The sequence below is a fragment of the Anopheles arabiensis genome, chromosome 2 (assembly GCF_016920715.1).
Source record: "Anopheles arabiensis isolate DONGOLA chromosome 2, AaraD3, whole genome shotgun sequence".
In the NCBI taxonomy this organism is placed as follows: domain Eukaryota; kingdom Metazoa; phylum Arthropoda; class Insecta; order Diptera; family Culicidae; genus Anopheles; species Anopheles arabiensis.
The window spans coordinates 53,399,746-53,426,295 of NC_053517.1; the positions used below are offsets into that span (position 1 = coordinate 53,399,746).

Here is a 26,550-nt window from a genome sequence, read left to right on the forward strand (position 1 = left end):
GATCATAAACAGGTATACAAATAATAGTACTTTAGTAATTTGAATGGGTGATCGTTTTGCGTTCAAAAAGACGCACCAAACTGAGACGCTAGGAAACAATACGCAGTAACTGAACTGAAAAACAACACTCTTGGACTCAGTTTGACAGCCGGGTTTATTTTTATGGTGAGGCCTCACGCACACACCGACACAGCAGTTTGACAGGTGTCGTGCTTGTCGCAAGTTGTGGGTTCACGGAGCATGTAGACGGATGTTGCACTTTTCCATTAGTTAATATTTTCATTCTGTGTTGAAGTAATCCAACGATAGCCTAATCCCGTTTTACAGCTTGCCAGGCGAACTACAGTGCATGGTAAGATGATATCAAACCATCGTGCCAATGCTGTTTTCATTCCCTGTCTGCTTCTTTTCAGCGTATTCAACAGTGAACACATTCTGCGTTGCCCAACCCAATACCACATCATATTATTAGCTTAATTCATAATTTCTACGCGTCACACTGGTGGTGAAATGTTTCTCGTTGCCTTAACCGGCGGTATCGCCTCTGGAAAGAGCACCGTGACAAAGATCTTCCGCGACAACGGAGTTCCGGTAATCGATGCCGATGCCATCGCCCGCCAAGGTAGGTGTAGCACGTTTACGAAACGATATATAATCGGGGGCCGTTGACACCATCGCGCTTGCCGTGGGATCGTGCACGACCGCTGCGTGGGTCGGGTGGGGTGGTTGACGAGCGTTTGTCGTTTAGCATAGCAGTTGCATAAGCAAATAATCATTCCATGGCACAGTTGTACGCCCATCCGCGATCGGAATTCCGTCCTATTTAGATACATACATACTGACACATATTACCCGTTGCTATGTTTTAGTGGTTGAACCGGGCCGACCAGCATGGCATAAAATCAAGGCCGCCTTTGGTGAGGAAGTCTTCCATGCCGAGAGCGGAGAGCTGAACCGAGAAGCGCTCGGGCGCATCATATTCGATGATGTAGAGAAGCGTCGAGTGCTGAATGAAATCACACATCCCGAAATTCACCGCACCATCTACTGGGAGGTGATCAAGTGTTTCTTTATGGGGCACAATTTTGTGGTGCTCGATCTACCGCTGCTGTTTGAAATACGAGTCATGTTGAACTACATCCATAAAATCATTACCGTCACATGGTGAGCGCACTCGGTGGAACTTTTTTCCTTCTAAGCACTATTAAGAATAACGTTCTTTTTCTGTGTGGTTTACAGCGAGGAAGATATTCAAGTCACCCGTTTGATGGATCGGAGTCAATACACCGAGGCAGAGGCGAAAAAGCGCATCAAAGCACAGATGCCACTGGAGCTAAAATGCGAACAATCACATTTTGTGATTGAAAATTCAGGTCAGGACAACGCATACCGAAACAGTGTGCCACAGTGGGAGAGCTTCAGTGTTGTGTTTTTTGTTTTCGGCTTCTTTTCTTTCACAGGTACACTAAGAGACACTGAAGAGCAAACGCTAAAAATCCTCGCCATCCTGCAGGATAGTAATCAGCATTGGAAAATACGAGGCGTCATCTTTGCTACGGCGGCGTTGCTCGTTTCCAGCATCGCGTGGCTTTTAAACTACAAGTACAAGTGGTTCAACTCGAACTGATTGAGCCACGTGCGAGCTACGCTGTGATTCGCCTACGATTGATTCTATTTCGTATCCAAAACTGCTCGCTGCTCCTCTTCTTCCCTGGTGGCATTATTCGTTTTGCATTAAGTGCGTGTTTCCTATTCCCTCGTTTTTCCGAATTTTGTTATTGTTTTGTCGTCGCGTCTATTGATGTAGATTTTAGGTCGAAGCTACATCACCGTGCAATACGTGTCCTTGCGTGTAAATAAGTAGCACTTCAAGATGTACAGAAAAGTCAATAGTGTAGGTAATCGCGCGTTATTAATTTGTTTTTTTTGCTTCAGTAAACAAAGACAGAGGGCATTTAATAATCGGATAGTAATGTGCTGAAGATGCAATCTAATGTGTTCGTGTGCACGGGTACTTGGTGTGGTGTCTGCATGTGCAATGCAAGCTAAATGAGCTATACACTTTTCCTTTTTACATCGTCCTGACGGAGATTATAGAAATATAGAAAAGCGAAAAAAACGTAAATAAATAAGGGGTTTTTTACTGCACAGTTGAAATAAATTACTGAAAGAACAATATAGTCTTCGGTTTAATGTATAAACGAAACTCGCTGCAAAATGCTAACTAACAACATGAAAAGGAAAGCTTTTATCGAAATATTATTCTATCTGTGATTATCGATCGGCGGTTTTGTCCAATTTGAAATAATTATTGGATTTTTTTCCAATTTGGAATAGATTACTGAAAGAACAATATGATTTTCGGTTGAATTAATAAACGAAACTCGCTGCAAAATGCTAACTAACAACATGAAAAGGAAAGCTTTTATCGAAATATTATTCTATCTGTGATTGTCGGTCGGCGGTTATGTCCAATTTCGTGCCGACGCGAGCGCACTGTGCTTTCACTCTGTATAGCTCTCTTGCTTTCTTTTTCTGTTTCTTTACCCGCGTAGAACAACAATCGATCCCGGAGAAACGTCATGGAAAGGGGGTGAAATTTCTAGAAAAAGAGAAGATTCCCCTTTCCGCGTGCACTCGTGCACTACCTACTACCTACTACCACGCGGGAACACACCGTACTGGCTGCAAAAGTCTAGCCGATAAAGCGACCTGAAACCGGTCTGCGGGATTTCCATGTCCCGTCTCTTGCTTCCTCCACGGCCATTCTCGTACGCATCCATTTCTCTTCATCATTTAATCATAATAATATCATCTGTTTAGTGTTTATTTACTTCGCGATCACTTTACCACTACACTTACGCTGCGATCTCTGACTTTGCGCATACAAACGATCGCACCGCGGCTGCTTCGATGCGTGCGACGTTTTTTTTTTGTTTCCGTACTCGGCGTAAAATTGAGTTGGTGTGTATGTGTGTGTACAGAGGAACGACGGAACAGTTATGATGTAGTGGTGGTGTGGCTTGAACTTATAAATACAAGTGCACCGGTGTGATCAGTTGTTTGTTTCGTGGAAAACGTACTACAGCGCGGATCGCGAGCGCTAAGCGGAAAGCTCCTTCCGGAGCCTGTTCAGGCAGAGTCAGGTCGTCGAAATTGTCTGTGCTGTGCTGTGTGCGCGAAATTGTGTTCTAATTGGTCGGTGGAAAGTGATCTGTGTAACGTAGGGTGATCTGTGCAACGTACAGAAACCGAGAACGATGGAACGTGCCCGTGTCCGTGCGATCGGGGTTCCCTTCGCCCTGTTGCTGTTGCTTGCTCTGGCTGCTCGTTCGGTGACCTCTTTCGAGTAATGCATTTTTTGTTGTTGTTGCTCCATTTCACCATCCCATGTCCCGTTATTCCCCGGCCATCCTTATCCGATCCTTAATAACGCTTCCACCTTCGATCGATTGTCCTGTCCCGGTGCGGGTTGACCTTCGTTGAGTAATTGAGCTTCCAGCTTCGCAAGTAGCCGATCGTTAATTATTGAACAATTATTCCAGATCGTGATCAAGCCGTATGCTTGACAACGCGTACAACTATCTTGCTTCAAATTTAATTATTTCTAATTCCACACCGTTTAGTTGGAGTAAACGATCAGTAGGGAAGCGCAATAGAGTAGAAGTAGTAGTAGCATTAGTGTTGGTACCGTGTAGCAACGATGCCCTTTGGCTCTTGCTGACCGGAAGATGGCACGAGATTCTAGAAGTTTCTCATTCCCATTTCGCCATCTTTCCACTCCAACGTCCTCAGAGACAGATCATGTTTGGGGTGGTAATTGGTGGTGTTTTGCGTGTTTTCACTACTCAATTGGCACTTGCTTACCGTTGACTACGGACACCCAATCGTCCAAATGTGATGTAGGGTTGATTATTCAATAATGGATGCTGCTGTGGAAGGCCAGTTTAGAATATAGTCGTCTTCCGTTTGAACGAACGAGATAGGGACACACAGGAATAGGGACGGCGGACTAGCGATCGTTCGTAGGATAGAAAGGAGATAAGCGACGCTGAATTAGCAATGAGCAGACTCGTTAGCGGGAGAAAAAAAAACCCTTTCCATTTTTTTTTGCGACGGGATTCGACGGGATCGTTCAGAACCAAACCGTACTTTCTCCAGCCCAGCTCCAGTCGGTAAAAGAAAGCTGATTGTGCTCCATGCGCGATACCATAGTCTCGTGCATGAATAGTCTGGAGAAATGGAAAATATTGAATTGATGTCCTTCCTTGACCCGTTGATCCTCTAAACCCATTAACAGCTAACACCGTCACTGCCTTACAATACTTTCCATTTTTTATGTGACTAATCCCGACCGCAGTGCAATCCGTTAACCGGGTGTACTGCTTGTTAATTGTTTAATTTTGAAAATTTTGGTTTCGGTTTTTGTTTTCGTTTCATCTAACCACCAACCACCAAATGTTCGTCGCCACCACACCACCACCTTCAACAACCACAACAACATTAACACATTAACAACACGAACGTTATCTATTGTTACTACTCAACCGGGGGCGATCGGTGTTGATTGCGTGGTTTTCACCCGGGCTCTACAACAAAATCATCAATAACTCTGTGGCCGCGGGACTCGGAAATTAATGGTGGACCGTGTGTTATCCCATGCACGCACAAACAAATAAACTTTCACACAAACACACACACACATGATCACACAATGGTATATCGGATGTGGTATTATTGGTTTTATATACCGTGTTATATACACAACCTCTAAAGTGGTTTGGATGACGAAGTCATCCGGCTAGCCGGACTTGGCGAAGATTTGGCCGAGTGGCCGGCAGAATTGCACGAACCGATTGCCACGGCCGATGTCAATCCATTCCTCTGGATGCTACGCCATATAGATGAGCCTGACCGTGTCAATGACCATCACTATTCCAGGGTACCGGAAGCGCTGGTCGGTGGTGCGTTTGGTGGATCGGAACGGGAAACCGCTACGATCGGTGGCCAGGATCGCGAATCATTGGGTAAGTATCTGTTTGCATTTCCTAAGGCTAGGGCCCTCTTTTGCGGTCATTTACACCCAATTTGTTCCACATCGTTGCACAGAGTTGGAGAAGAATCGGATTCGCAAAGCCCACACACACAGATGTTTCTAACTAGAACACTGAGTCGAATCGAATGATTTGTTTCTTCTAGTAGTATCTTTCTTAATCTCATCAGCTTCAGTTCTCATGTGAGCAAAAGCATATGCTTTAGCAGTGTTGATGCATAAACGCTCATCGAATGGCGTAATACGCAATAAATAAGATTGAATAGCACGACGCTTCAATGATCGATGGAGGTTAATGGTAGAGTACATAAATATACCTTTAATACGGTGCATATGCTGCAACTCGGTGTAAATACATTTTGGTTGAGCGTTTTCCTTTTGCCTTCAAACCTGGTTCATGAATTGGAAATTGATCTGTTGCGCATATACGTATATTCATCCATCCAAACCACACACTTAGCACACTATTACTGACCAAGAATTCGTCTCGCACTCCAGAATCGGACGCAGAAACGTTTGCCGACGAGCTGGGCCAGAATCCGGATGACAGACAACCATCGTCAGTACATCGACCGGGACTAACACCGCCGTATCGTCCGCCGGCAGCCCAACACCCCGATGTGGAGACGGTGGATGATGGCCGCCAACCGCCACCGTTCGATACCAGCTCGCTGTTCCAGCATCATTTCAACTCGTTCTTCAATACGCCACTGGAGACGGGCTTCTTTGGAACGGCCGGTCTTCCCGGATTCGGTTTCTTTGACACCAACGCCAACCGTCCGTGGTGGAAGGGGTAAGTTCGTATCTAGTACAGACTGGGAAGTAGCGATGAGCAATGGATAAATTGGTAGCAAATTGTCGTACGGTGCGCAAACCCCTCCGATCCGTGATGCACTAATAATTTGCATTCAACACCTAATGCTACAGTCTCCGTGCACACACACACCCAGTCGCACTACGCTTTATAGATAGTAATGTGTGCGCCTTGGGTGGATAGTGGATAGTGCATAAAAACTGTGCCAACATGTGGTGCAACAGCGCACACTGCACACCGTCGCGCACCAACAACGCGCATGGACAACAGGCAGGCCGGATGACATGAAAAAGAACCAAACGCAAACACATGTTTTTGGTGTGTAAAGATCAACATCATCAGCATTGATGAAAGGCGGCGGTTAATCGTTGCATGTGGCATTTTTACACCACGATCCTGGGGTGTGCAATGGCTTGGTGTGCCGTGCCGTGGAAAGAACGCCGCGTAAAGATCGGTTCCGATAGGGAATGAACTGTGTACATAGTTTGTGAAGCAGCATCAATATGAACATGGGAAAGCAGGACTATTTGATCACTGTTCTCGTTTGGAACTGTTCTCATTGTCGTTAAGCACCTATTTGCATAAAAAAGAAAGGAGTAAAAAAACGATTTACTTACTTTCCTCTGGTGTCTCGAAAGCTCTTTTTTGTTTACTACAGATGCAGTAAAATAGTAGAAAAGGAACACTGTATAAACAGGATAAGAGGTAAACCAAGCATCCGTGCAAAATGATAATGATGTGGAATATTGAAAAACCCATTTTTGGGAGAGCGACACCTACAGCAGCAAGCCGATCTTGAACCATTACCGTGTCTAGACTGACCTACATTATTTCGCAGGTTTCGCATCCGGTCCCGCAATCCAGTAGAAAGTTCCAACGAGCTCATAAGCGATTTTCGGGTTTAGGTAGGGCGGTTGCTAGTGTAACAATTTAACCCAACCGATACGCTGGGAAGAGTTTGTCGCCCTTGCGACGGAACAATGCCACTCGGATGGGTTGTTAAGGTAGAATTTGCTAATTTTGAAGTGTGTTTTTGAGAGAGGAAGAGAAATGGGTACATTCCTTTCAAGTGCTTTCCAAGGTGAGCCCAAGATTTCAGGTTTGTGTTAAATCCATTTACGTACCCCAGACGGCGGATACCATTGTGTCGCTCGACAAACTTCCGGACGGTAAGATTTTGTGTTTTTTTTTTTGGAACGCATCGTGAGAAGGTTATTTGTTGGGCAAAGCAAAGTCCGTATCCGTGGGATAAATTAGAACGATCTGTTTCTTTTATTTTTGATAGCAAGACAGGTACAATGTAGGGGAATGTGTGGGTGTTTTGTGCACGTTGAGACAAGTGCGCAAAAAAACCGTAGCATGTAACACACATTGTTACGGTGTGTGTGGGAGCTGTCGATGCACAAGCACAGGAGAATGGTTTCATGAGACCATAATTAGGCATTACATGCTGTCGGATCTCCAGCTTTCACAAACAAAATGGCTGTATGCAACGCATTGCGCTTTATGATTGCACCGGCTGATAGACACGCATCGCAGAGGGAGCTGGCTAGTATATACAATCGGAAGGTGTTGTAAAGTGAGCTTTTATGGGGTGTAATTTAATTTACGACATTTATTTTGTACGTGTAATTTTTTCCAACTTGATTACGTTTCCAACCCTGTTTGGGGGTTTCCGGCTTGATTTATAAGCAGTTTGTTTTCCGGTAAAGGGAATATAGGAATTTCGGAATTCCTGAAAATAAGGAATTTCTCAATATTACAGATCAAATGTCAAATTAGTACAATTTGCTTGAAGAATTGTCCAATGCAGTGTAAATTGCATTTTTGCTAATAAATTTAATCCACTTAAAAGCCAAAAATATCAGAATGTTCTGCACGAATCGTATCGAATAAATGATTAAGTCAAAATACCGAGTAATCAAATGTATTTTGGCTGTAATCCGCCAAATTCGACTTACGTTGATATTCTAGTTACGCGGATTCCCCGGGAACGCACAAACCGCGTAACTCGGGAACAGACTGTATATAGACTGGGATTGACAACGTAGGCCGTTACGCCAAATAGAAAAAGAAGTTCCTGTTGGTTAATGTAGTTAACATATATCCCAGAACTACGGTTTAACATGTCGTCACCGCTGGACACGGTCTTGTGTCGGTTGGTAGCTTATGATGTTCGATATGCATTATGGATGTTTTAAAAGGTTAACAAGATGCAACAACGAGAAATCACCGCACTGTGGCAGATCATTCATTACTGGATCATTGCACCGGTCAGCGTTTCTCGTTGCATGCTCACCCCCAAAACACGTTGATCGTGCTCAGCAGCAGTTTAAATAATCATTGCTCTCACTCTCACAGAGATATGCTGATGCTGTGGGTAATGTAAAGGCAAAAAATGCAGTGCCAATGTCTTTGCTGTGCACAAAGTTCTGATCGAGGTCGCGGGTAGTTTGCTCATCTCCGAACAACGGGGCCAAAGTGGACCCCTCCCGGCTCGCAAGTCCTACTAGCTGATGGCTTATCGTTTCGCACTGGGGTTGTTACCACTGACCCGGGTCTGAATGGAGACGATTTAACTGATTCCGCGCCGCTGTGCAGCAGGAGACATATGCTCACGACCCCAGCGCGTGTTGTTGCGCTCTCGGAAGAGCACTCTCCATAATCGTATTCGCGACGCAAATGCAAACTGACGATGATTTACGGCGAGAATTGGCTTGAATTTCATTAGTTTTAATGCAATGTCCGTGAATTATTCACACGGCCAGAAGGAGGGAGTAAGCCACGCCGTCAAAGGAAGACGTACGCGGCTCGAACGATGCTGGACAACCGGTGTAGTGTCGACTGTGTAAGTATATTTTTTTTCTCGCAGAAGCTGCTTTATCCATTGTTTTTATTCTCAAAGTTTGGACTGTTGAGAGTGGAAAGGATCACGAAGATAGACAGCAAGGGACCAGAAAGGCCTGATTTTGTGAAGCAAAACAAATGAATGGACCATTTGCCGCACAACTAGCTCGTCTGGGAATGCAATCAAAAGCTGCACACTGGAGTATTTTATCAGCGCAGAAGAAAACCGGCTACTTGACAACCCCGCAAGACGCACGAGCATCATCCTTGAATTGTATCCAAATTCAGCGGAAAAGGATGGGGTGTTGTAAACTCTAAGGTTCCATGTCGATTTGAATTAGCTCATCTGACAACTTCATGAGGAACTTGCTTGCCCGAGTCGTTTAGATGTGTACCGCAAAACGGGCATTGAATTTCTAACCACAAAGCACACCGCCGACAAGCGAACGTATTATCGTTTGGTTGGCAATGAAAATGGACAGATATTTTCCCACGATAGCTGACTGTGCTGGGTTTTTGTTTCTTCGTAGGCCTTGTTACGTCATTTTACGGATGACTCGAAATTTACTATTGGCATTGCTAATTTGATTCCCTTGAACTAATCTTGCAAACGGGAGCTTTTTCTGTTCTATTCCGTTTAGAACGTTTCTAGCGAAACAGGCTGACGTTCGAAAGATAAATATGTACGTCCGATGGATGTGAACTTTTTTACTCGGAGTAAACGAACATTCGTTTTCTTTCTGAATTCATTTGTTTTTGCTTGCGTGAGGATAAACGTAACAAAACTTAGCGCGCAAAGCCACGGTGACGAACTGAAAAGGTTACTTAAAAGCGCTGGATCATGCATTAATCAGCAACTTACTTTGTCGGACGTGTGACATTACCAACTCACTTTCTACCAACAACAGCTGACCGTTGATTTATATTTTTCATTTTCTTCGAAAACAAGACATTAAGCACATAATGAAACCGTGCCAAACGCAATTCACCTAAAGTTAGTGTTATGCGCATACTTGCTAAAACGGAATTTGTAATTTTAAGAAGAGTTTACTTTTCTTTAAATGTTTAAATTTTCTACTTACCCTTAAGATCAGTTTGCAGGTATGGTAAGTGTTACAGTTCATACGGAGAGCAAATGAAAGCCAACTTGCTCGTTTGGTGGTTAACTATGAACTGATTTATTACAAAAGAAAGCATAGGCTACTATGCCTAGGAAGCGAAATTATGCTGAGGCAAAATTCACTGCTTAGTAGTCATAGCCTACTACAGTAAGGTTTCATGAAAACGACGAATGTACGGTCATTGCTTTTTCTTTTCAATTAAGCATTAAATTTCAAGCAAGAATTAAAAGCGACCCAGCATCGTTCGCTAATCCACAAAAAATGTACTTTTTCACAGGGAAAATGTTTGCGTTGAGCGGGAAGAAAAGGAAGAAGACATAACATCGTCCGACAACGACGAGGTATCGGTCAACGGAGGCACAGCCAGCGGAGGCAGCAGTTTCGGTTTCCATGGTTTCAGCACGTTCAACTTGAACGTTCAATCGTGTGCCGAAAAGCAGCACAAATATGTGTGCACCTCGATGTAAGCAAGGATTTGCCTTATTGGACGGACAAACCGTATCACTGGTCGGATGGTTTTTTTTCGCTCTCCTTTTTCTCCACAGCAAAAACGTCAACGGTCGAAAGCGCACGGAGAAGCTTACACGCCAATGCTGTCACGGATACGGTCGACCACGCAATGGACCACCGAACGCGCATTGCCAAAAGCTGGACCTATACTCGATGGAAGAAACGGTCGAGAGGCTCGGAGCGAAGGAGTTCGTATCCACGCTTAAGAAGAGCGGTTTGGATGCTACATTGGAGAATGATGTGACACTGTTTGTTGTACCGGACAGTGCCTACACTACCTTTGCCGAGCAAATGTGGGAAAACGTAAGTATGCCATGGCTGTACAAGCGGAACTGTTGCACAACTCTATAGCGAAATTGTTCCTCCTCTCTGTTCCCCCGTTGTCACAGAATCTGGTTGCGTTTGACCCGATGGCACGAGCAAAGCGCGCGATTGACTTCGCTAGCATGACGGCACGGGACATGATTCTGGCGCACACGGTCAACGGAACGTATTTCATCGAGGATATTAGCAACGAGCAGCTGCTCAAAACAGATCTGCCCGGAGCGAACATTCGCATCAACATTTATCCCCGGGGACCAATGGCGGCGACGGTTCGGGATCAGTCGCACGCTGAGCATCCTTACCGCTACACTGCCAACTGTGCGCCACTGCTCAAGCTGAACCGTGTGGCCGATCGGGGCATTGTGCACGTCGTAGATCGTGTGCTGGTACCGGCTCGCAACACGCTGATGGACATCATTGAGGTACGGGACGATATGACGCTCATGCGCACCTTCCTAGAGATGACCGGGCTGGACAAGATGCTGCGCGAGCAGGGCGATGACAAGCACTACACCATTTTCGCGCCCAACGACGATGCGTTCCTCAAGCTGGACAAAGACATCCGTCGCAAACTGAAGGCAGGCAATGGCTGCGCCATGAGTAAGTGCTCAAGATTTCCTGTTTTGTATATTTCTGCAAACGTATATTTTACCATCGCTTGGTGGTTTTCTTACTTTTGCTTCTATGGAAATGGTGTGTTTCTTTTCTTCTTTTTTTCTGTGGACTTGCAAAAACGAATCGATTGTTTACGGCTCGATGACTAATTGCAATCGCCGATTGCGCCGGTTCTTACGGTGGCCGGGGTACATTTTATGTTACTTCGCGTCATTCACAATTACGGTGCTCATTGTGTGCTGGCGCGAACGTGACGAGAATGAAGGGGATGCAAATGTAGGAACGTTCTGCCATTATGAAAGACTCCACAAGTTCAAATGAATAACAGAAACAGCCCCCGCATGTTAGAATCTGTTACAAATGGGCAATTGTTACCCCTTGCATAAATAATTTTACCGGATCTGTGGATATGTAGGTACGATTGTCTCGGCAATTCGTAACATTCGTTGCGCTGTTTATTCCAGAAAGATTAGTTAGAGCCAGATAAAAAGTTGAATCAATGTTATGTCAAATTATTAAATTTACTTTTTTTTTATTGCTATCTTCATTGAGGAACGTTTGTGCAACATATGTAGCATAAATTCAACGGTAAATATTTAGTTCAACTATTGAACATTTATTGTTGATTTGCCATTGATTCGATCTGAACACACAGTCGCAAAATGTATGGAACGATCATTAAATCACCCCCCCCCTCCCCTCCTCTATTTCTTCTTTTTTACTACATGCGAATGATCGTTTATCCTGGTTATGGTTAAACCAACCAGCTACTGATAACCAAGTCAATAAGTGATGACTATAGGCTTAAGCCAAAATTTACGAAAGTGTTATGTTGAATATGAAGAGGATCATGCTTTGCACCAACCGTTCATTTTATTTCGGGGGTCATGTTTTTATATTGTCTAACCCAAAAACAGTATTCGATATGCTAATACCAAAGCAAACCCGCGTGTTCTGATCATTATGCACTGTTTGGAAAAAAAAGCAAGCAAACATTACCACCAGTATCGCTTTCTCAAGGTCTTTGCATCACACATGTACTATTTTGCATTCAAATTACAATCGATCGTTTCGCACTAAGACCAGGAATGCGTTTGCCAAAAGTTTGATGGTGTCAATTGATGCCACGTTAGTCGTATCGAATTCCCGATTCGGTATCCTAATGCGTTTTGTGATTCTGTTAATGAAATTTTACCCATCATGTGTTTAAGCAACTCCATATTTGTTTCCAATCGACAGACATCCTCAAGAACCACATTCTGGATATAACGTTCTGCTCGCTTGCTGCTGTTAACGGCGTCAAGACGTCGACGTACAACATGCTCAACGAAAAGCTCGAGTTTGAATATGCCATGGTGGGCAAGACGCGTGTCCCATCGTCCGTGGAGGGTGAGCTGAGCGAGGTCGAAGACGAGGGCAAGAAGACGCAGCGCATCCGCATTAACGGTTTCGCAACGATTGAGGAGAGCGACGTGGTTGCCAGCAATGGTGTTCTGCACATGATTGACAGCGTTCTGCCGACGGACAGTGGCATGCCGATTTCAAACACACTGGGCAATCACAATCTAACCGTATTCAAGCAGCTGATCTCCGATGCCGGACTCGAGGAGGAGTTTGACGGCATGTCCAACCGTACGTTCTTCATTCCAACCGACCAGGCATTCGAACAGACGGAAACGGGACGGTACTGGATCCGCCAATTGAAGGAGCACCCGGAAAGCCTGCGTGGTAACGCTGCACTCAAGGAGTTCCTCGAGTATCACGTGGCAGAACCGTTGATTAAGACCTGTGGCCTGGAGGAGACAACCATACCGACAAAGGCCGGACAAAATGTTCGCGTTAACCTATACACTACGGTAGGTGCCGGAAGGAGAAACTAGGGCATTGGAGAACAGGGTTTTCATTGAATTTTCTCTTTCTCTTTCTGTAGAATCCCGTATTCACGACGGTTATGAATCGTGCCACTGTCAACTGTGCCCGTTTGGTACGTTTCGACGAAGAAACGTGCGGATCTGTGGTGCACGAAATCGACAAGGTGTTGGATGTGCCTAAGACGGTAAGCGAAAGCGAGTGCAGTCGTCAAAAAACTTCCGGTTAATGACGTACACGGCGCTACTAATGACACATTTAATGGGACTTTTTTTAGAACTTGATGGAAGCCCTAAGCGCCAATCCGGATTACAGCATGTTCCAGCGTATGGTTAGTCTTACCAATCTGACCGAGCTGCTTACGTCTCCCGATTCTGGACTGACGCTGCTGGTTCCGAAGAATGACGTGTTCCTCGAGGTGGACTCGTGGTATCAGGAAACACTACAGAACCAGGACGAGCTGGAACGCATCATTCGAGCGCACGTGCTGCCGAACGTGATCTGCTGCACTGGCATCGTACCGTCGGAGTGGCCATTTGTACGCACGACCGAAACGATCAGCGGCCATCAGCTGAAGCTTAACCGTAACCGCCGACCCCAGGTACAGAATGCCGGCATTACCAAGTGCGATGTTGTAGCCCGCAATGGTATCATTCATGAGATTAACGATGTGATCAATGTGCAGCCGAAGCGCACCAGCAGTACCGGTGCTGGTTCTGGCAATCCGTTCGAAAGCTTCGGTAGCATCACACGCCCACTCACTTTCTGGTTTAAGTGAGAAACGACCTGCTATCTCATGCTTTATATCCCACTTTCTTATTCTCTATGTTTGTGGGATTGGCCTCACCCCAGGGATTCGGTTTTTAAAGGGCATCTGATGCTTTACTTTTAGCACAACCAGGTGGAATCGTGCTCATCTTGAGCAATGCAATATCGATTGGTTCGTTAATTATTTGAACGAGTATAGGAGTGCCACGGTGGTGCCGAATTCTGAGAGGCATAGTTTTACAATACTTCTAACATTACTGTATTTATACAACGAGAAATAAACAGTTCATGGTGTTTAACTGTACAAATATTTTGTGCATATTATTGTGCTGTCCGATTTGTAGGTAAATCTATCTAATTTTAGTGGTAATAAAGAATAGCAAAGAAATAATGATGACATAATTATTTCCTTGCCCCAATAACATCGAGCAATACAATCACAAGCGGATGAAATCACATTGTATAAACGAACGGTATGATTTATTCATTTCATTACCTAACTAGAATCTAATGTATGGTAAACTTGAAAGTCTGTGTAGAATACAAAAAGTTGCAGTATCTTATCATCAGTTCTGTTGTCACGAGATTACCAGATCCCAAGTGCTGCGTGGGGAACTAACGCATAGATCCAGCCCCACAGGTGATCCCTTGCGTATGTCTTTCACAGTTAAACAGCTGCCCGAAGCAATGTTGTAGATTGGTGTGCCAGACTAAATCGACAAAATAAATATAACAATAAAAATAATAAATAGTCATCACTACGTATCGAATGAATCGTACTATCTGCGATAAAGGCTTAGCGACTTACGGTTTTACGATGTTTCCACGCCTGATCGCCACCCATTTCGTGGCACTTGTTCAGCTTGGGCCGTCCCTTCGTTGCACTGGACGGTGCATCCAAGCACAATAGCTGCCCCAATACGAGTTCGGACTTTTCCGTCTCGTACCACGTTTGATGTTTCACGCGCAAACACGGCTGCAGCACCAAACCCGAGCCCTTCTTCCAGAGGCTCTTCTCGCTGTCCAGCTCGGTCGAGAGGCATAGCGAGCTGTTCGATAGGCGTATCTGAAAACTAGCCACGTAGTTTCGCTTTCGCGAATGCCATGGTTCAAACTTGGGCTGGGTGGCGTCTCTGGCATCGGAGGACGTTTTCTCGCCCGGCACACGCAATTGCGGGTAGATGTTGTCCAGATACCATCGAAACGGTTTGCAACCAAGACGTTCGCGTAAACGCTGTCGTTCGCTAACGTTTCCATACGGTACGTGGTGTGCCTGTGGTTGCTGCTCGTAGAAGTATCGTATGTAGTCATCCATCCAAACATGCGCTAGGCGCAGTGAATTTCGGATCATCGTATCCTGCCCGTCGGGAGAACCGTAAGGACGTCGTTTGCGGAACACGTGACCGATGCGGGAGCAAGGCAGTAGCTCAATCGACCCACCACACTGCCAGGCGCGGAAGGAGATCTCCAGATTTTCGCCACCCCAAACATCCATGCCCATATCGTACTCGCCCAGCTCCTTGAAATATGCTCGGTCGATAGCAAACAGGCCACCGGCCATTGTCGGTGAGTTGAACGGGCCGAGAAAGTCCGTGTCACGTTCGAGGCTACCCTTCGGCAGGTTGTCCCACTTGAAGTGTAAACCCCAGTTGAACCCGCCCCGTACTAACGGACTGGCAGTGTACACGAATGTGTCCGAGTTGATGATATCGATTACCGGCATCGCCAAGATGGTACGGTCATGCTTGATGCGCGCCAGCAACGGCTCGATCCAGTCCACATTCACCTCGATATGGCTGTCGAGAAATATTAGCACCTGGCCGGTTGCATTGCGTGCACCGTATACCCGAGACCGCATCAGTCCTTCTCGATCGGTGTTCCGCAAGAGGCGCACCTTGTTCGTACCAAGTTGTGCTAGTTCTGTCTCTAACTGCCCACCGACTGTTAGGTCCTCGAAGTCGCTACAATCGTCCACGAGGATGAGCTCCTTCAGCAGATAGGCTGGAGTCCGTTTGAGCACGGTGTGAATGGAACGTACCAGCGTCTCGAGATGTTCGTTGTAGAAGCACATGACAACCGATGCGACGGGAAGCACCTTATCGTACACCTGTGCTTGACAGAGCTTGTGCCGTGTGTCCGGGATCGGTCGGAACGGTCCCAACTTGTTGCTGACCAGCACGTTGAACGCATGCTTCCTGTACCCAATGTCACGGATAAACTGCTCCTCCGAGTTTTGCACCATTCCGAACTCGTCGGTTCCATTCGGTTGTATCAGCATCGGTTGTAGCTCGTCGATCAACCGATGGCTTATGCGTCGCTTTTCTTTTTCGTTCATGAATCGGGCGTACTTTTCTTTAAACAGACTTTTACCTTTTTCCGCCCACTTTGAGGATTTCTTATGTAGCCTTTCGTCCGATGCACCAATCAGACTGTTTTGATTCCTCAACATCAGATGCCGAGTGTCTTCTGCCGCGGTAGCGGATGTGGGGGCTTTTGCCAATCGCTGCTCACTGCCGCCCGCGCCGTTCGTCGGCGTGTTGCTGAGATTCCAGTACAGGTATATGCTAATGGACCACGTTAATGAGGCGGCCATGACGCCCCACAGGAATGATCTGTTCGTCATCTTGGAGGTTCTGGGACTATCAGGAAACGATAGACACACGAAACGAAAGGTCAATATTGTATGCAGTTATCAGCAACAGGTGGTGCAATCTGCCTGCACCAAGGAAAACTGCTGAGAACTGTAGGCTTACCTTTTCTTGCTGTTGATCTTTTCGCTCATGGCCACATGCTGCTTCGCAGCCGGAACCCAGTTCGCCTAGAAAATTAACATACTACTAATGAGATGCACCAAACTGAACCACGGCACTGTTGCAGAGTTGATGATGTTTTGTATTGTTTTTGCACACTGTATTGACAAGGAAACCTGAATCCAGAATCATAGTAGGTGGTCTCGTTCGTATGAGCTTGGCAGAATTGAGAAGCTTGAGAATTTTTTGTAGCTAAAAATCACTCTATTGTATTGTTAAAAATATTTGTATGTGGGTGAAAACCTCGTTCGTGAGTCAGTTTTTAGTGATTTCTTGTAGTTTTTTTTAACCATAATATGATTCTTATCTGAAAAATGAAAACATAATCGGAATGGAAAAGCCACCTTGTTTGATGTATCTTGGCCCTTCCCAGTGACAAGGTATGTGTAGGAACGAGGTTAAATATTTGCCAAAATCGGTTTGTCCACCTTGGATGCCATTCGACAGTAGAAAGCCCTTGTAAATGCAAACAATTGGCATAGCAAGAAGCATAAATACATTTCCTATAAAATTTATAAACCAAATAACAACCTTCTCGCGATGACCAGACCGTCTCATCATTATAATTACATTAAAATTTTGAATGGGAAAGGGGTTTTAGTTGTCAAACTGTCTGTAACGAACTTTTGGCACTTTTCAAATCGTCCTACATTACGGGACCTCGTTCCCACACAGACCTTGGCCCGATACCATCACTCCGATTGAAAGTCATAAAAGACAAGCCACTCGAACGGGAGTGGGAAAGCGCTTAATCGGTTCCATTTTTATTTTCTGGTGCAGCTAATCTTTAATTACGTGTACAGATTTTAACGTACGTAGGCAAAGGTCTTGAAGAGCTCAAAATGGGAGTGCCAAAGTTTTTCCGCTACATGAGCGAACGGTATCCTTGCTTAAGCGAGCTGCTGAGGGAAAACCAGGTAGGCCTCGCGGGAAGCGTGCGTATGTGTGGGGTGGAAGGGTGCAGTGCACAATAGATGGTGAAATTCTTATCTACCTTTCTCTTGTTGTCTTGTTCCTACCATCTTTTGTTTGTGATGACCAGGTGCCCGAATTCGACAACTTGTATTTGGATATGAACGGAATCATACACAACTGCTCCCACCCGAACGATGCGGACGTGCACTTTCGGATTTCGGAGGAAATGATTTTTGAAGGCATCTTTCACTACGTGGAGTATCTGTTCAAACTGATTCGACCGCAGCAAGTGTTCTTCATCGCTGTCGACGGTGTGGCACCGCGCGCTAAAATGAACCAACAGCGTGGACGTCGCTTCCGTTCGGCGGCTGAGGCTCAGGACCTGCTAGAAAAGGCTAAGGCGAAGGGAGAAGAGATCTCTTCGGAAAGCCCGTTTGACAGCAACTGCATAACACCGGGGACTAGCTTTATGGTTAGGCTGCAGAATGCTCTGCAACACTTCATACAGGTGAAAATAGCGACCGATCGTCTGTGGAAAGCTTGTACGGTCATCCTTAGTGGTCACGAGGTAAAGTATCCTGCTGTATTTGCTATTTCGTGCTTGGCTTCAAAGTGAAATTCTAAATTCATCCTATATTTATTTACTTTCCAGACGCCAGGCGAGGGAGAACACAAAATAATGGAGTACATCAGGCACGCGAAGGCTCAGCCCGGGTTTAACCCAAACACGCGGCACTGTCTGTATGGCTTGGACGCGGATTTAATCATGCTTGGACTGTGCACACACGAGCGCTACTTCTCGCTCCTAAGGGAAGAAGTAAAATTTGGCAAAAATGACAAAAAAACGTCAAATTTAAAAGAGATCCGGTTCTACTTGCTTCATCTGACGCTACTTAGTGAATATCTTGAACTGGAATTCGCCAGCGTTCGCGATCGGCTGCGGTTCCCGTTCGACATTCACAAGCTCATCGACGACTGGATACTGCTGGTGTATTTGGTGGGGAATGATTTCATTCCTCATATGCCACACCTGCACATCAACGAAAATGCGCTTCCAACACTGTATGAAGCTTACATGGACGTATTGCCGAACATGGATGGCTACATAAACGAGGCTGGAATATTGAATTTACCTCGGCTGCAAATGCTTATGAGACGGCTTGCTAATTTCGATCGGGATATGTTTCTCGATCGTTACACCGACCTAAAGTATTTGGAGGGAAAGTGCGGCAAAAATAACGTATGTGTTTCACGGACCGGACCCTTTTAAATGTCGGGGATGGATTTATGTTTTTAATTATATATTATTTTCCTGCGACTTTTTTTAGTTGGATGCTTTTGACGTCGACGCGAATGAGATAATCGGGGCGAGCGAGATGGACAAGGACTTGATGGCACTGATTATGTCATCGGAAATGCTGGACTCCGAGGGAGAAGACAATGCAGCACCGGTGACACTGGGGGACATCGAAAATGACCCTGAATTATTTGAACAAGAATTTAAGAACTACAAACGAAACTACTACATGAGCAAGATGGGATACGCGGATTTCACTGAGTATGTTGTGTTGTATAGCAGGCCACTGCTCAGTACCGGCGTGCAGTATTAATTCATCCCGTTCTTTTGTTTCCAAACTTATAGGGAGGTGCGGGCAGAGCAGGCCGAATGCTACATTCGAGCCTTACAATGGACGCTCCATTACTATTACCGAGGCGTAGTATCATGGTCATGGTACTATCCTCATCATTATGCTCCGTTCATTAGTGATGTCGACAATTTTGCACATCTGAAGCTAGACTATGAGCTGGCGAGACCGTTTTTGCCGTTCCAGCAGTTGCTCAGTGTGCTGCCCGCAGCCAGCAAACAACATTTGCCGTCCGCGTACCACCAACTGATGACCGATCCCAACAGCTCGGTGTATGATTTTTACCCGGTCAATTTCGCCACAGATTTGAACGGCAAGCAGCAAGCGTGGGAAGCGGTCGTACTGATTCCATTCATCGACGAAAAGCGTCTGCTTAAGGCGATGGGTCCGTGTGATGCGTTTTTGACGGACGAGGAAAAGCAGCGGAACGTGCATGGACCCATGTTGAAGTATCAGTACGATACCAAGCAGCATGCACCCCTGGAGGCAAAGTATGGATTTGATCGCGTTGACGAGCTGCATGTGAAATGTAGCGAAATATGGCGAGACGATCTGCGCGTTGCAGAAAACAGACTAGTTTTAGGACCATCGCAGGGCGCAGTGCTGCACGGGTATGCGAAAGGATTTCCCACCTTTGCACATTTGCCGTATCATGTGAGTAGCGTAAAAGTGTGAGTACATCTAATCAGACTGAATTGTAATCATCACTGCTCTTATATCCAGGGCGAGTTGAAGGAATTACGGGTAAAGATTTTTAACTTTGCCAGTAAAAATGAAAGTATGGTTGTTGTGCTAGATACGCCCGATGGACAGTCATCAGACACTGCCGAGCTGGCAAAAGAGCTCCTAGGAAAGGTGGTACACGTTAGTTGGCCACACCTCATGGAAGCCATTGTGGTACGGGTGTCGGATCGATCTAAGACGTACGAACGTAACAGCGAACCGTTGCCGACTGACGAACGATCATTCAACATGTGGTGCAGATCGATTATTGAGCAGTAAGTGTAAAGTGCAAAGTGCGCACACACGCAGTATGCCGATTTTGTCATGAAAATTCAATGTTTCCACAGCAACAACAACCGGCTCGCTATAAACGTGGGTACGATTAAACAGCTAGTGCACGTAAGGATCGCTGTAGGCACGGAGTATGTGCTAAAGGACAATGGTTTCGTGCTGAAGAAACTGTGGAACACCATCGATACGGCATATCCAGCTCAGGTAATTCATCGTATGATGTAATTGAATTCCGCCCATTAATGCAGTTCCTAACCTCCTAACTTTCAGACCATTATTCAAGACCTGCAAGATATTATGGCCAAGCAAAAACCGTACATTGAGATGGAGGAAATGTTCCCGCGAGAAAGCGTCGTGTTTTTACGTGCCACAGAATTTTACGGCAGTATGGGCAATGTGGTGGATGTATCGGGCTCCACGAAACGGGTGCAGGCACGTTTTCTTGTGTACGAGGAACCCGATCTGGGGCAGGTATATAACGTACATCGCCAGTCGCTACAGGGCTACCGGAATGCCAACGATACCGCGGCAATGCTCGGTATCTCGGTTGGTTTGCTGCTGCAGTTGACAGGCTCAATATTGGTTGCACCCGGTGGGCATCGTGCGCTTAACGTGGACGAGAAGTCGTTGAATATCGGATTGCGCCTTCGAATGATATCGAAGGACGAGGAAGCGGTAGGCTACTGTCGAAAAGTAAACAAAACATGGTTATTTTCCGACAAAACCGTGAAGTTGATGCAGCAATACATGGAACGAGCTCCCGGACTCTTTGAAAAGCTTGATTGCTCTCGTAAAACGAACGTTCACTTTGAGACGGATCTGTTCGGCGAAGGGAACGAAGGGAAGCTGCAGGAGCTGTACGACTGGTTGAAGGTGCAGGAACACGTGAATTCCGAAAGGCGCAGCTGCGGAATCATACTGCTGGAAGAGAAAGCAATAGAAGCTCTAGCCGAGACCATTGACAAGTACCAAACATTGCATCAACCCAAGGTGCAGACCATGTTTGTCGATCCGAAAGAGCTGTATCGGCCAGGGATGAAAAACGCGAAAATGATCGATCCGTCGGCGCATTTTGAGTTGCTGGATCGTATAATTGTGGTGCAGGAAAAAGAAGATGTACCGGTAGGTGCACGAGGCACCATTATCGGGATACACCGCGTATCGGACCCCAATCCTGTGCGACGCGAAGCGATTGGACAGGAGGATACAAACTTTGAGGTGCTTTTCGATAAACCTTTCTACAAGGGCGTTGATATTTACAACATATCTAGTACCGAGAAGCGGGTGCTAAGACTATCGCAAAGTGTCATTATGAACATTTCCCACGGCAAAGCATCCGCTGGATATCGATACAAAGTATCAGTGGACAGGAGCAATGCCGTACGAAAAGAAACGCCAGCAGCGACTGAAGGCAGAAGCGCAAACAAATCTATGGCAACGGCGGAATCGATTCAAAGGCGTGTAAATGAACGCATCGGTAAGCGTAGTAACGCAATGAACAATGTATCTCTCGCCGGTACATCGGCTACCCGGCCGACTGAGCAAAACGTCATGCAGCAGAAGGACGGCGACCAGCAGCGAAAAATCGAGTTCGAGCGCTTGTGGAGAAAGCTGAAGGAATCTCCAAAGGCTCCGGGCGAACTGTTTGATGCAATGGACATACAAAACATTGTGCAGGCTCCACCCGCGGAGAAAAGCTCCTGGCGCCGAAAACCCGAGGATGATGCTACTCTCCCGAAGAAGGATGGCGAACAATGGAATGGAGATAATATGACAGGATATTTGAAGCAAATGTTACGCATCGACGAAAAAGCTGGAAGCGAAAAGGCGAGCGAGAAAAGTGTAAACCCTGCAAGTATTGCCGTGCCCGCCCCAGCTAGTTTGCCGAAACCACCGATTCAGTGGCAAACGCAAGCCGCTTCAAAGAGTCCGGCAAAGGGACCGACAGCGGTTCCTTTGACGGAAGTAAATGAAACAACGAAAAATAACACTAACAACACAGCGAACCAATTTATTGCACAATATATGAAAACTCCACAGCCACAAATGGCTTCCATGGCACAACCGATGCACCTCGGCTTCAGACCGATGCTCCGTCCGCCAACGCACACGTTTGATCCGCGACATCCACAGCCACAGTTCGGGCCTATGATTATGCAACCAGTATTTATGCAGACGGGTACGAACATGCACCAGTCCATGGGAGCATTCCAGCAGCCAGCTATGCCACCATTTCCCCAGAACATGCCAATGCGACCACCGGTACCGTTCCCTAACAGAATGGAAAACAATGTACCGTTTCCGCCACACGGGCATGGATTGAACAATGCGCCAGCAAAGATGATGGTACAGCAGCAGCCTCAGCAGCAGCAGCAACAACATCAACAGCTACATCATCAACAGAAGCAACAGCATCAAGTACAACCACACTATCCCTCCAACTGGGGCCCAAAAGGGCCGCAGCATTTGTCATACAACAAGAACAATCCTGCCGGTAATGGTGCTTTTGTGCCATTGCAGGCAATGAAAAAGACAGCTAAGGGCAAATCGGGAGGAGGAAGCGGTAGTGCTAACTATAGCAACGTTAGTAATGTGGCAGCAGCAGCAGCTAGTGAGACTTTGAATAGCCAGAATGTCAAAAATCAGCCCGCGCCACCATCAAAAACCAACGGGCAAACTACCGGCGGCTTTAATGAGAAAAATGCTCGCCGAAGGCAGGAGGTGGAACAAAAGCAAGCGGAAGTTAAGCAGGGCTTTGCCACTTTCCTTTCTCAAAAGTCGGACACAAAGCAACAAAAAAATAAGCACAACAGCAACACGTCGACGGCAAAGAAGCAGTCCACGGTGGTGACGGCTGTGAAGGACCAGGATGGTCAGATTGAGGACACTTCTGTCGTGAAGGTAAGTGGCTTTGAGAGTTTAACATTCATCGTGCAAGAGAATGTACGCTATTGGGTTGTTTTTATTTTTTCAATCTTTCTTTCAGCAAGCTCCTTCTAAATCCAAGCCGAAGACACGCATTGCCGCACGGTTCGGAGTTGCTTCCGAGGGCTAAGCCGCCAAAAGGACGTTAGTGTTAGTATGTATGTACGTAAACCCCGTATACCAATAGGAGTGTTTTAGCATTGTTTTTGAGCGCAACGTACTCGAGTTTGGGTGTGTTGTTCAATCAATTCCTTCATTTCGGTATACAACAACAATGGTTCTAAAGTTTACGTACCTACTGTAAAAAGACGGCAACGTATTTTGAACTATGTACAAACGAATAGCAGATTTATTTATGAATTGATTACGAGGAATTATCTGTGCTGGGAAAGGGCAGAAGAGTTTTGCCGAAGCGTACAAAAGTTCTGAGGACAGAGATACCAAATAAACTCTCCGGAAACGGAAAACCCGGAACGATTGGGCAACATATTTTCTAATGTGTTCTAATGTGTTACATGTCACACAACGGCAGTGATGCGAGTCCCGCCACTTTATCGCAATGCGGTAGTGCATACATCTTCTCGCTAGAGGGCAGCACCATACAACGTAGAAAGAAATCAAAACAAAAACGATTAGACAAGTGACAGACGCGGACGAGTGACGGTGCTATTGGTTGCGCTCGGTTCAGTGGAGAAATTAAAGTGCCTTCTTTTTTAGGATAGCGATCAAATACGTATTTTTATCTTTTTGTGGTGTTAACGTCACCAAGCGGGAGTGTTTAAACACGCACTAGCTTTTGAGTTTAGTAAAGATGGTATCGGCAAACAAGCATACATGGATTTCTCCCTTAGGCTTTGTTGTGTCAGTGCTGCTTCTAAACGTTGCCCTTTGTGATGAGCCCAGCAAATTACAGCGAAAAGTAGGCCGCTCCACACGATTATCGCACGGATCGTGGCGTACCAAAGGCGTCACCCCGTCGATCACCATGAGTCACAGTTGCGTTTGTTGTTTTGTTTTCTGTCCCGTTTGCAGCTAACTGCTACGCTGAATCCTGGTTGCAGAGAATTCTGCGAAAATAACACAGCCATCACACTGGTGCATATCGCGGCCACGTCCGACACGGACACGATCCATTATGTGTGGGATTTTACCGGCAAGCCTACCATTCTGGTGGCACTAACTAGCAAGCAGGCCGAATTCCACATCGATTGGCCCAGGTTGATGGAGAGCAAACCGGGATCCGTACGATTTACCGAGGCACCGCAGTACACGTTCATGGCGATTATCAATCGGGTAGGTATGCATCTGGCCCCAAGCGGTGGGCGTTCGCGGATGCAATTAGTTGCAAAGGCTTTGTCTTGCGTGTCTCAAATACGCGCTTATAGGATCTAAGTAACGAAAATATCAGCAGTGACTAAGTCATCGTAATATTCAACCCGAACCCGCATGTGATTAGATTTTTCAATACAATGATGCCGACGATCGAGCAATGCTGGATGAGGGGACGAATGCATTCGTTTACGACCCACACAACTTCATCTGGAACCGGAGCCTACTGTGGTCGAACGAGGAGGGCGTCATGATGGCGATAAATGCGGGCGATGATTTCCTGTTCAAGGTAAGCATGTACTACCAGGAGGGAAATTCTTTTTATTTTTTTCGTGCATTGTTTATCGATTTTACTACCATCAACAACACACTTGCGGTTGGTATTATCGATTGTGTTGATAAATAATAGTTAAATGGTAGATTTGTTTATTGTTTTGTTGCAATGAGTGTCGACAAGTTGCAGAAACTGAATATTAACTACAAATACGTGTTTCTTTTCTTTCTCTCTCATAGTTGAATGCCTACTCGACGAAAGATCATGGCTTGGACTTTCCACATCTGTTACACACTTCCAACTCCACCCAAATTGACATCGTGTTTAACAACATAACGAACCGTTTCGCCAATCCACGGTTCGCAATAGAGCTACTGTTTGTCGTCTCAGAGCAAGCCGTTGTCGGATCGGAGTTTGAGGTCACGAAACGCAAAACGCTGGATGACGAGCACACGCCAGGCATCTTCGAAATCGTTGACGTACTATCACCGGGAGCTTTCACTTTTTCAGCCGGTGGCTACATCGAGTATCGCCCCGTCTCCTACACCCACCCGGAACGAGATGTGGCCACCTCGACCGAAACGCGACAAAGTCAGCCGATCACTGTACGGTCCCCGTCGGCCGTGCTGCAAACCACTCTGGCGTACGCACTGTACGGTAACAAGCTGGACAGCTATCTAGTGCAGGGCATGAATGTTTCGTTCGGCGTCAGCGAGGATGGCTTCTATCGCAAGACCAACTACACCACCATGACCTTCCAGGTTGGGTACGGAATGCCACCGGTCGAGGAGCTGTCCGCATTCGTGCTGATTGTGGCCGGCATCGGGATCGGAGTACCGCTGGTTGTGCTGATCGCTAGCTCAATTTACGTTTGTACAAAGAAACTACGCAATCGGGACCGATTCCAGCAACAGCGGCTGTAAAGATTGTACCGTAGGAAGGTGCACTACGAGTGCAACGATCTCTCATTCCCGAGGTGCTTGATAGTTTGGGCATAACATAATGAAAAGCAAACGCACATTCTGGTACACACGTGCAGAATACATGCTATTAGATGGGGACAAGAAGGGCGACACTATTTGTACACCGTGTTTATAGCAAATTTTAATCAGTCGACTCTTTTTTTAAGTACTGTATTAGCTGTGTTATTCAAATAAAATATTTTAATTTTGTAGCAAACCGTTCGCGCGATAGAAAGAGGCTGATTATTCTATTTCCGAAGTCCCCTTGCTCTCGCTATTCGCTAAGTTCATGCTTACCTCGTTATTATTGATTGATTTGGACATGTTTACTTTTGTTAGACAAAAATCAAGCTTTAGTAACACGAAACTGTACAAGTATCGTTGGTATTTTACTATAAAAACGAGATTTAAAAGTTCACTCATCAGTTAAAGGTAGCGTCAAATGGCCCTCAACATAGTTATTTTTGAAGCAATGCGGCCCGCGAGCTGAAAAGTTTGGAGGCCCCTGGACTAAATTATCCACTCCGTTATCGACTTTCGTTGCCGATCAGGCCAAATGTTCGTTAACTGAAATGAAAATTATAACCATCAAAGCAATCAAATAAAACCCATTTCCATGGTTTTTCTTTTTTCCATTCGCATGCGTACGTGATCATACGATGCCAGTTGTTTTTGGTTTGACGTTTAAATGATTTTTATCTGAGATCCATCCCAGGTAACGAACATCAATCTTCTCGTAGCAGCTGAAGAGTGC

The 26,550-nt window shown here is 45.9% G+C and overlaps 5 protein-coding genes across 6 annotated transcripts; 4 read left to right on the forward strand and 1 right to left on the reverse strand.

Annotated features, from left to right (window-relative positions):
* The first annotated feature begins 203 nt into the window (after positions 1-203).
* On the forward strand, positions 204-2,129 carry LOC120896000 (dephospho-CoA kinase domain-containing protein). Its single transcript, XM_040299781.1, has 5 exons — positions 204-352; positions 414-622; positions 870-1,164; positions 1,240-1,373; positions 1,461-2,129. Exons 2-5 carry the CDS (start codon positions 511-513, stop codon positions 1,625-1,627), a joined length of 708 nt encoding a protein of 235 aa, XP_040155715.1. The 5' UTR covers positions 204-352; positions 414-510; the 3' UTR covers positions 1,628-2,129.
* A 918-nt stretch (positions 2,130-3,047) lies between these two features.
* Positions 3,048-14,229, forward strand: LOC120895989 (transforming growth factor-beta-induced protein ig-h3). 2 transcript variants are annotated; one of them, XM_040299767.1, is made up of 9 exons: positions 3,048-3,349; positions 4,777-5,027; positions 5,552-5,846; positions 10,113-10,298; positions 10,381-10,648; positions 10,735-11,269; positions 12,524-13,140; positions 13,215-13,340; positions 13,431-14,229. In XM_040299767.1, exons 1-9 carry the CDS (start codon positions 3,261-3,263, stop codon positions 13,929-13,931), a joined length of 2,868 nt encoding a protein of 955 aa, XP_040155701.1. In that variant the 5' UTR covers positions 3,048-3,260; the 3' UTR covers positions 13,932-14,229. The 2 variants fall into 2 exon arrangements, with proteins under 2 accessions (XP_040155701.1, XP_040155702.1); XM_040299768.1 differs by having other exon boundaries at positions 4,942-5,027.
* A 145-nt stretch (positions 14,230-14,374) lies between these two features.
* On the reverse strand, positions 14,375-16,846 carry LOC120895990 (polypeptide N-acetylgalactosaminyltransferase 35A). Its single transcript, XM_040299769.1, has 3 exons — positions 16,675-16,846; positions 14,730-16,560; positions 14,375-14,631 (listed from the first exon to the last, which is right to left on the reverse strand). Exons 1-3 carry the CDS (start codon positions 16,701-16,703, stop codon positions 14,500-14,502), a joined length of 1,992 nt encoding a protein of 663 aa, XP_040155703.1. The 5' UTR covers positions 16,704-16,846; the 3' UTR covers positions 14,375-14,499.
* A 598-nt stretch (positions 16,847-17,444) lies between these two features.
* On the forward strand, positions 17,445-23,720 carry LOC120895986 (5'-3' exoribonuclease 1). The gene is made up of 9 exons (XM_040299757.1): positions 17,445-17,648; positions 17,774-18,214; positions 18,299-18,886; positions 18,975-19,204; positions 19,289-19,946; positions 20,016-20,290; positions 20,363-20,510; positions 20,577-23,207; positions 23,293-23,720. Exons 1-9 carry the CDS (start codon positions 17,574-17,576, stop codon positions 23,359-23,361), a joined length of 5,115 nt encoding a protein of 1,704 aa, XP_040155691.1. The 5' UTR covers positions 17,445-17,573; the 3' UTR covers positions 23,362-23,720.
* A 137-nt stretch (positions 23,721-23,857) lies between these two features.
* LOC120895995 (glycosylated lysosomal membrane protein B-like) lies at positions 23,858-26,018 on the forward strand. The gene is made up of 4 exons (XM_040299775.1): positions 23,858-24,150; positions 24,264-24,524; positions 24,688-24,849; positions 25,074-26,018. Exons 1-4 carry the CDS (start codon positions 24,043-24,045, stop codon positions 25,755-25,757), a joined length of 1,215 nt encoding a protein of 404 aa, XP_040155709.1. The 5' UTR covers positions 23,858-24,042; the 3' UTR covers positions 25,758-26,018.
* Positions 26,019-26,550: the final 532 nt, after the last annotated feature.